We start from the raw sequence: 10,951 nt of genomic DNA on the forward strand, positions 1-10,951 counted from the left end.
TGATAATAATAATTACTCATATATAACGAAAACATTAATAATAATAATAACAATAATAATAATAATAATAATAATAATAAAAGTTAAAACACAAATAAATAGAATATAGACAAATAAATTTATTCATCATAAAAATATAAAAAATGTTCATCTATTGAAAATGATCCAAATATTCAATAATATATTCTTGAGATAATATAAAATTAGGAACCATTTTTTTCTCTTAATTTTACTCATCACTCACTTAAATTACTCCATCTCCTTTTTGCTATTTTTCTGAAATCCTCCCTTCCTTGCAACCAAAACGCTGAAACCCTCTCTCCCTTACAACACAAAACACTAAAACCCTCACTCTCTTACGATACAAAATGCTGAAATCCTCCTTACAACAAAAAATCATGAACCATCACCAAAGTGAAACAACTTCACTTGCATTTTGCGTTATAGAGACCTCCTTCAGATTTCTCCTACAACACGTGTCGGACATGCAACCCAGCTCATGCCAATTGTAACTTGCAATTTGTTTCTGCCCACCTGCCAACCGCAGGTTACATTTTGGACAGTTTTAAGGTGGTCAAATGGATGGTCTTGTCTGCATGCAAGAGACATGGAACACGTTTCGATAGTTGGTTGCCCTTCCATGTCAAAACGTGACTTATATTTTGCAGGTCACTGAACATACAGATTCACATATGTGGATAATACACTATGCACTAATATAATTGAATAACACAATTTTTTTACTCCATTTGTAAATTAATTTCTGATTTTTTTTGTATTCTTATTGTCAAATTTTTTTCTTAACTCTTTTTTTTAATTATCTCAAATACACTAAAAAAATTTCAAAATTACATTATAGAACATCGTCATCTTAAAAATATCAACAAATAAATATAGTTTATTTTTCAAAGTCTGAGAATTATTTATGAAAAATATTCACACCAATAAATAAAAAAATTATCTTCTTAGAATTGATTATATTTTATGATAAAGTATATAAAAATTTTATATTATATAAAATTTTTTTAAAAACATACATAAGCCAATATTTAAGAAAGAGACAAACTTGACAAGATTTTTGTTGTGGTTGTATATTTTTCTATATTTTTTGTTTGAATAATTATATTGAATTATATACAAATTACAAATATTTTTTACAAATGAGTCTTTAAGATTAATATTAATTCACATATTCTTTAATTAATTTTCAAATAATATAATATTTTTTTATTTTATACTATATAATATAATTAATTTAATTTTTTGAACGTCGTACGAGTCTGAGTCTAGTTATAAATAAAAATAACAGAAATATTTGATAATAAAAAGATATTAATAAAAAATAGTCAAAATTTGTCTTCTTTAATATTAATTAATTGTTATAATAATTAATAAATAATATTAAATAAAATAAATTTTAGTTATTTGTTTTTGTCTCCTTAATATTACCGTAAAAATAAATAGTGAATAAAGAGTTAATTGTCAAAATCATCCCTGAAAGATACCTCGATCTCCTTTTTCGTCCCCGAAAGATAAAGTTAATCAAAATAGTCCCCGAAAGATAATCAAGTTGTTCACATTCGTCCTTTCGTCATCTTCTTTGCTGAGGTGGCTAACGTTGGCTGACGTGTGACGTTAACTTCCAGCGTGGCAGATGCCTAGGTGTACCCTGCTATTGCTGACAAGGTAAGTATATTAAAACAGTTCAAATCCATCCCTTAGTTGATGAACCCTAATCCTAAATTCGATTATAAATAATTAGCGGTTAACAATCAACGAGCCATATGCTTGGGTAGAACCTAAAATTGTTGGTTCACGACGATCATGGAGACAGGAAACAGAGGTCGTAGTGGTGGTGTGTTATTTCCATCGCACGACAGTAATGGTTCCAACCCTTCAATGCGAACCAGGAGGAAGATCCATGAGGAATCATGTTTCTGTGGGTTGAAGGCTCTGATAAAAAAATCTGGAACGGCAAAGAACCCAGATAGATTATTCCATGCGTGTCCAAGTAGCGAGTAAGTGTTGTGAAAAAATTAAAGGTTTTCCATCTTGTTCTGTGTTATTGGTTATTTTTCAATTTTTTCTTTTCTGATTTTTCAATTTGCAGAAGGACAGTCACTGCAATTGCTTTAAGTGGGTCAATGATGATGACTATCAAGGAGTGGCTGAAGGTGGAACAAAGAAAGATTATAGAACTGATTTGTAGGTTGAAAGTGACTATGATAAATGGAGGGTGAAGGTGGCATGGAGATTGGGTAGCTTGGAAGTTGAAGTTAGAGCTTTAAAACTGTTGATAATTTTCATATTTGTGGTACTTGTCATTAGTGTGATCCTTTGTTGTTTGTTATGTACTTCCAAATAAACCAAATTCTGTTGAAATGTTATGGTGTATTGAGTTTCATAGCTTGAATGAGAATAGATGTTTCAATTTGGTTGTTTAAGATTAAGTCCAAACTATCCATTAAATGTTGCAAACTAATCAAAATCGATGTTGCTATAAGATATATTAACCCATAAATAGACTTAGTAATCAAAGTAAGTAATCTTAACATTGTCTTGTCGTTGAAGGCTAACTGTCACATTATCTTAAGGATAAATACCACAGCAAATTCATAAGGTTTTGCATGAGGATACAAACCTATAAATAAGGCTACACCGAAATAAAAGGGCACATACAACTTTCAAATACACAAATAACCACAATGTTTAATATGAAACTTCATTTGCCCTGTACAAAAAACATAAAGTAGCCCCATAAAAAAGAAAGTCAAGTAGAACACATTTCTTTCTAATTAAAGTTTTTTATCAGTCTTCCTTGGGTGCTTGAAGCCTGGAGTAGGCACAAAGGTCATAAAGTTGGCCAGCTTCTTCGTAGTTGCTGAACTTGTCCCTTTGATTGTCTCAGCAGAGATAGCCACTGGTGCAGCTGCAGTAGATTTAGGAGAGGATCTAAGTCTGGCTTTTTCTTTAATCACTTGTAATTTAGGTGGCCTAGCTATGACTTGTTCCTGCATAATTTAATACCAGATGCATTTGTTAGATTATAAAAGAAAGCAAATATTTTTTACAATTGAGTAGTGATTATACAACCTGTTGTGTATCTTGGGTTGTGGAATGCTTTCAGATTAGCTAATGTCAATCTCTGTTGGAGGCTGGCTTGGTGATGGAAGTGCAGGCAATGGTGCTATTTCTTCTGGAGCTGGATCATATTTAACAAGGACAGAATTTACTTCAAGCTCAGTCCCATTTGCATCAGGGAAAACAACTGTCAGTTGTAGCTGCATCTGCCTGGTATGTTCCTCAACATCCACAGCTTTCTTCTTTGTACAACTTCTTTTGTTGTGTCCAATCTCACCACAATACATGCATCTGATAGGGTTATACTTCCTCTTCATCTTTGTCTTTGACCCAGTTGGTTGCTCATCCTTGTCCTTTTTCCTTTTCTTTGTCGGTCTTCCAAGTTTGTGCTTAAATAGGGGTGGAACTAGAGCTAGGTGTCGAATTTTTTAGCATAGATCTTGTCCTTTGACTAGATTGATGTTGAAATAATAAGTCCTCATGTACGCTTCCATCTTCAACCAGTCATGACAATACTCTTCAACCCTTTTGTCATTCTTATATTATATTGCTGATATTGCATGCATACACGACATTCCTTACAAAAAGAATTAAAAGATTAATTAAAATTTCATGCTTGACTGAAGAGATCATAACTAAGTGTTGAAGTTGTACCTGTGAGTTGCCAAAATCTACAGCTGCATGTGTGATTTTCTAGGTCAACCACCATATTGGTTGGCCAGCCATGAACTTCGTACAATTCTTCTTTTTTATCACTAGACCACTGAGGAGCTCGATGGCTAGACAATGTTGTCATTGCTTCAAGTCTACTTTGCTGAACAGGGGGGAGAATTCCTTGATAGTTCTGTAACTTCTTCCTATTGTCAATCATACTCTTCATGATGATTCTTCTAACTTCCTCAGCTAAGGTCAGGATGTGCTTGCTCCTTTCGTGCTTGATTTTTGTATTGAACGACTCACAAGCACTATCGCATATGTTATCCACTTTTGGAACTTCACTGAAATGCGCCTTTGTCCATGCATCTTTCGGCCATTTGTCGAGATACTCCCAAACTTTTTGATTGATCAACTTAACTCTGTTCATATTTCTGTTGAATTCATTTGTTGTCCTTGACCAAGCACATTTCCATACGAAATCTTTTAACTCACAGCTTGCCCATTGCTTTGAAAAATTGCACCACAAATTCCACATGCAGAATCGATGGTGAACCCTTGGAAACTCTTCCTAAACAGCAGGGATTAAACCCTGCACCCAAGCAAATATACGAAAAGATAGTAAATCAAATTATCCCCTAAATGATTTTCATTAAATCACAATAGTCCTTCAATGTTAATCATTAAATCAAATTAGTCCTAACAGTGTGTTATCGTGAATCAATTACATCCTTACCTTCTGCATGTCTAAGATAAAGCACCATTTGTTCCCTCTGTAGTCTCGTAGATCCGTGTGAAGTAGTCCCAAGAACCACTTTTAGTTATCTTTATTTTCAACGCTAACAATCGCATAAGCAATTACAAAGATGTGATTGTTAGCATCATGTCCACATGCTGTCAGAATTTATCTCCCATGTAATGTCTCCAAACAAGCTCCATCCAGCCTAATTAAAGGTCTACTGCCTTAACCCCCTTCCAGGAATCAAGACATACATAGAATCGATCAAACAAGGGAGGACTCTCAGGCATGGGGATGACACCTACTTGTATTGTGGATCCAGGGTTACTAGTTAGTGACTCATTAGCATAGTCCTACACCAACCCATATTGTGTTATCTCATCACCCTCCACAATCTTTCTAGCAGCTTTCAAAGCTCTAGTAATGCATGTGCTATTCAAATACAGTTCATCTTCAGCACCCTCATATGAGTTATGAGAGTCACTATTATCTTCCTTGATGGGAGCTTCTTTCACTTGTCTTCCAGATCTAGTGAGTTTGCAACCACTGCTACTTTCTTTATTCTTATTACCTTGTGAGTTCTTGGCTATTTGAGATGATGCATTGGATTTAGGTGGAACTGTATTGCCCTGATGGGTGGTCTTCTTGGGCTGAGGATCGGATTTCCTGGGTTGCAAGGGAGCCTTCATGGGTTGAGATGTAGTCTTGATGGGCTTATGGTGGTCTGGTATAATGGGCTGAGAATTGTGCTATGAGGTTGGTCTAATGGGATGAGAGGTTTGCTTGTTAGACTGAGGATGCATCTTTGTGGGCATCTTGGCAGGTTGAGAATGTCGCTTCTTAGCTTGGGAAGAGTTAATCTGCTTCAAGCTTTCTGCTTCCACATTGACTACATCCTCCTCCATGTTGTCTACTATACATGGCTATGAAATACAATTCTTAAGATACATATTGATCACATTTTGGTTTCTCCTATATTCCTTGCACATTGCAAGCAAGTCTGCATCTGTGACTAAGTTTCTTAACCCAGATGAAAGGAAAACTCTAGGAGCTTTCCACCAACAGTTTTCAGTTTCAATGTATCCTAACTCCTTATAGTAACTCCTTACAAAGAACACATCAAGCGTGTCTCCTTCAACACCAATCAACAATTCTGTATTGTCAGGTTCATATATCATGTCTCCATCAACATTCTTTTTAAACAATCCACCATGGTAAAATACAAAAGTCATCGAAGGACTATCCATCTACAATAACAGAAATGAAAATACCCTTAGCCCATAGATTGTCGCTAGCTATTCTCAATCATAAGAAAACATACCCTAAACTCAAAATGAACATGCAACAAACAAAAAAGACCATCATTAAAATGAAACATCCCTAACCAAAAATCATCACAAAGCTAGTAAAAGCAAAGCATTCTGACACACTTAAATTCTTTAAGAATAGTCACCCCAAACCCTACCCTAAATCAAACATATAGCACACCACTAGGAAGACATCACGCCACAAAAAGACTCAAAAAACATGAAAATGGTTTCATCCTTACCTCTAACCGTCGCGATGGCTTCCTCCGCAATCAATATTGCTCCAAAAGATGATGAACTTTGTATTTAGTACCGATACCTCTTCTGCTTTAATCGTCAACCAACACTGACAAAAAAGTTGATGGCGTGGTTCAAATGCAGGGTGAGGCTTTGCAATGTTTCGAATATCTTCTGGACACTAAACGACAACGCATCAAAGCTTGGAGCCCATTCAATCAAAACTGCGTCGCTTTCGTTGTCTATCACGCTGGCAGTTAACGTCACACGTTAGCCAACGTTAGCCACCTCAGCAAAGGAGATGACGGAAGGACGAACGTGAACAATTTGGTTATCTTTCAAGGATTATTTTGATTAACTTTATCTTTCAGGGACGAAAATGGAGATCGAGGTATCTTTCAGGTACGATTTTGACTATTAACTCAGTGAATAAATAAGTGATGGTTAAACCAAAATATAACATTAAATATTATTATCACTATATGTAATTCCCTTATTGGAAACGTTTCAGGTGTGGCATTGTACTTTACTGGAGTTTCGGACTTGCACTCTTTTTCACCAATCAGATTTAATGTAAAATATATGAAAGGTTTAGATTGAGACAAACATGCTTGTTGTGGATATGAACCCAAAAAAGTGCACGGAGAAAATGCAACCGATTCTTTCGTTGTGGAGTATTTAAACATTGAAGATGTCGATTTTGTCGAAGGCGGTGAGCGGTCTATCTGTTGTAATGCAAAGTAGCAGCTCGGTCAAAAATGTCTCCAAATTAACACTAGATGGCAGCACGAGGGAAAACACAGTGGGAGAGCCAGAGCAAGTCACAGTATATTGGACGAAGGGAATGGCAAAAGGGTCACAAAGAGTAGTCCACATAACAGGGTTTTAATATCTTAGTGTTAAGATAACAGCTTTGTCTTAATGTTGAGCCTTTCAAAAAAAATATCTTTTAAATTTTTATATTATTAGGTGTTCTAATCCTTTTTCTTTTTTTTCTTTTCTTTTTAGTTGTAAATTTTAAATTACCAGAGAACTTAATCCTCAAATACAATCAAAGGATGAGGCAATATTTACTGTTTCTGCTGAACTAATTTACAACTCAAATATAGTGAAAACTTCTAAGAAATTTTGATAAAAATTATTTTTATCACCTCCGAAATTATACCAAGAGTTACATGCTTTGAATATATTTGAACATGATTATCAACGTAAGCGTGAAGAGAAGGATAACTCAAATTGATTCATGCATTTGATTATTTCATCTCTTAATCTCCTAATATAAAAGGATAATGTGTGGAAATTGTGGTAAAATTCACATTCTAACTGGTTGCAGTGAGAAACTTGTAAACATTATATTAAAAGTTGAAACAGGTGAGAAGGAGAAGGTTGAGAACATCAAAGCAGCTGGAGTAAGGGATCACAACGACACTTCACAGTTGCAACGCTGTAGAGGCATGCAGCAGAGGAGGAACTCCTTAATTTAATTGACCAATTGAGTAATTTGGAACTTATTTCGGAGACTAATATGGTCATTTAACACCTCACTAGAGGACAAATATAAAAATGGAAACCTATTCGTACGGGATGTACTATATATATTTATGGGCAATTTACCCAAATAAATAAAATAGGTGAAAGCTTTACTCAAATATACAAAACAGATATTCCTTACCTGATTATGTATTTTCACACTTCTATGTAAACCGTGGCAAGCTACCACGGTTTCCAATTTTAACATAAACCGTGGCAGCTAGCAACGGATTATGTGTTGTGTGGTTTGTGTGTAAACTGTGGCAAGCTCTAACGGTTTACGAAGGGAGAATGTGAGGCATAAACCGTGGCAGGCTCCCACGGTTTATGAAGGAGAAATTTTGATCATAAACCGTTGTAGGTTAAAACGGTTTAGAAACACCGAAATTCTATATATATGTGATTAGAGAAATTCTACTTGCATAAGAGATCATTCTCACAATGGCAAGTGAGGAGGAGAGTGTTCTTGTCTTAGTGCATTGCTCTGGGAAAATTTAAAAAAACAAAAGCTATGGTGTGAAGTTCACTGACAAAGAACCACTGAGTGTGTTCATCAGTTCGTCAAGCACTTTGTCAGATCTAAAGAACAGCATCTTGCAGAAGCTTGGCGTCTTTGGTACGAAGTGGGTGAAGAAGCTATTCTACAAGATTCCCATCGCAGTTGTCTCGACCGGTGTTCAGTATGATACCTTTGTGCTAGCGGCTGATGAAGATATTAGGGTTCTGTTCCATTGTGTTAGGAGTTTTCCAGAGATCCGAATTCACGAGTTGTTTGCGAAGTTGGAGGTTGGTGTTGATAGTTCTGGGGCATCAGCTCCATTTCATAGCTCGACTGCCGCGGGAGGTGCGTCTAGTTCAATGCCGGCTGTCAGACCGTATCTTCCGCCGGTGGGTTCCCCTACGTTCGCGGCTGATTTAGAGCGAACGGTTGTTGTTGGTTCTGTACAGTTGGAGAATGCAGAAATCTTTGAGCCGCCTGATGTCGTGGGCACCAATGGTTGCCAGTTACCTTATATGGAAGGCTTTGGTGAACCTGATAGAGTAGAGAATGCAATGTGTGACGATGACTCTGAGCAGGAGCCTGTCGATATCATCAGGGACAGCGACGACGACACAGGTGCCAATCCACATGCGCAGCATGGGACTTCAAGTTCTGCTTCTTAACACTACCCTCCACACTTATCCACACTAAACTTGGAGGTTCTTGGTCAACAGGAGGACAGTGGTAACACGGTCGGGGGCTCTTCTACAAAATTTCAGATTGGGCAATCTTTCCAGAATAAAGATGAGGTTGTGCTGAGTGTGAAGGATTATAGCATCCGACGAGGTGTTGAGTACAGAGTCATCGAATTAGATCATCTGAAGTATCATGAAAAATGCAAGCAATTCGGCAAGGGTTGTACTTGGTTGATTCGCGTTGCGCTGCGTGCACGAAAGGGCACTTGGGAGGTTAGGAGGTACAATGGGCCACACACATGCTTGGCAACCTCTATTTCCAGTGATCACCGTCAGCTGGATTACCACGTCATCTGTGCGAGGATTCTTCCGTTGGTTAGGGCAGATGCTGCAGTTACAGTAAAGGTACTGCAACAAGCTACAGAAGCCGATTATGGTTTCAGGCCTAGTTACAGGAAGGCTTGGATGGCGAAGCAGAAGGCTGTGGCACAAATATATGGAGATTGGGAAGAGTCGTACGTGGAGTTGCCACGTTGGATGCTAGGAGTACAGTCAACAATGGCCGGAATAATAACCGTGTTGAAGACCTCTCCTATTTGGCTTCGTGGTGAGGTTGATGAGTCGACGGTGTACTTTCATCGGTTATTCTGGACATTCCCACCCTGTATCGAGGCATTCCGTCATTGCAAGTCCCTCGTCAGTATTGACGGTACCCACTTGTATGGCAAGTATGTAGGGACACTGCTGTTGGCGATAGCGCAGGATGGGAACTCCAACATCTTCCCCATTGCATTCGCCCTTGTGGAAGGAGAAAATGCAGAGTCGTGGTCATTCTTCTTGTCCAACCTACGAGAGCATGTGACTCCTCAGGTGGGTATCCTTGTAATCTCTGACAGGCATAATGGGATCAAGGCAGTGCTTGAGGCACTTGAGACTGGGTGGCTGCCTCCACGTGCTTTCCGAGCGTACTGTATTCGGCATGTGGCAGCGAATTTTGCCCTAACTTTTAAAGGTAAAGATTCAAGGAGGATGTTAGTGAATGATGCCTACGCAAAGACTGAAGCAGAGTTTTATTACTGGTTTGACATCATGCGGACTGAGAATCCAGCAATGTGTGAATGGGCCAATCGGATGGAGTACGACAAATGGACCCAACATGAGGATAGTGGTAGACGGTTCGGGCACATGACAACCAACATCAGTGAATGTGTGAACTCGGTGCTAAAGGGAACTCAAAACCTCCCGGTCACATCGTTGGTTCAGTCAACTTACGGGAGGCTTGCTCAGCTTTTTGTGGTATGGGGACAAACAGCAGAGGCACAACTCGGATCTGGTAATGAATTTTGCCAGGCATTGGCCAAGGCAATTGATCGGAATCTAAGAGACTCAAGGTGCTTCACTGTCACGTTATACGACAGGCATCAATCGGAGTACACCGTGGCCGAGACAACACCAACCGGGCGCTTCTCGCTGGGTAGCTATAGAGTTTCCCTTAAAGATCACAGATGCGACTGTGGCCACTTTCAGGCGCTGCATTATCCTTGTTGCCACGCCATTGCATGTTGCGCCTACTCCCACCTTAATTGGGCGTCTTATGTTCACGAGGTGTATCGTATGAGTGAAGTTTTCAACGTTTACAAGCAGGATTTTGTTCCGCCTATCCCGAAAGGCCTATGGCCTCCATATGCTGGGCCAACCATCATTCCTGATCCTAACATGAGGCGTGCAAAGAAAAGTCATCCAAGGGCAACCAGGATTCGTGGTAGTATGGATCAGTCTCTGGAGAACCAACCGAAGCGCTGTGGGCTATGCCGTCAGGCTGGGCATACGCGGAGGAACTGTGACCAGCGAAGACATACTACCGGGGGGATGCGTAGATGTCATTACCTTGTTGTTTTACTTGTTTTATGAATTGTTCAGTTGAGTTATGTATGATTGGTTAAGTCTATGAATGTCACCATGTTGATTTTCTGCATTAATTTCATATGAATAAAATCCGTTTATTTTAGATGTTTGATTGCATCAGTGTGGTATCATTTAGACTGCGCATGATAACTGTGACGGAAATAATGTATATCATAGAATCTCAAACCGCTTAAACTATCAAATACATAGCAGATAACATATCACTTAGACTGCACACTGTGGGCAAAATTTCTCCTTCTTAAACCGTGGGAGCCTGCCACGGTTTATGCCTCGCATTCTCCCTTCATAAACCGTTGGAGCT

General features: G+C 38.4%; 1 protein-coding gene across 1 annotated transcript; it reads left to right on the forward strand.

The window, feature by feature from the left end:
- The first annotated feature begins 7,307 nt into the window (after positions 1 to 7,307).
- LOC110276939 (uncharacterized) lies at positions 7,308 to 10,635 on the forward strand. The gene is made up of 3 exons (XM_021134045.1): positions 7,308 to 7,470; positions 8,126 to 8,703; positions 8,764 to 10,635. Exons 1-3 carry the CDS (start codon positions 7,308 to 7,310, stop codon positions 10,633 to 10,635), a joined length of 2,613 nt encoding a protein of 870 aa, XP_020989704.1.
- Positions 10,636 to 10,951: the final 316 nt, after the last annotated feature.

This window comes from Arachis duranensis, chromosome 10 (genome assembly GCF_000817695.3).
Source record: "Arachis duranensis cultivar V14167 chromosome 10, aradu.V14167.gnm2.J7QH, whole genome shotgun sequence".
Taxonomy (NCBI): Eukaryota; Viridiplantae; Streptophyta; class Magnoliopsida; order Fabales; family Fabaceae; genus Arachis; species Arachis duranensis.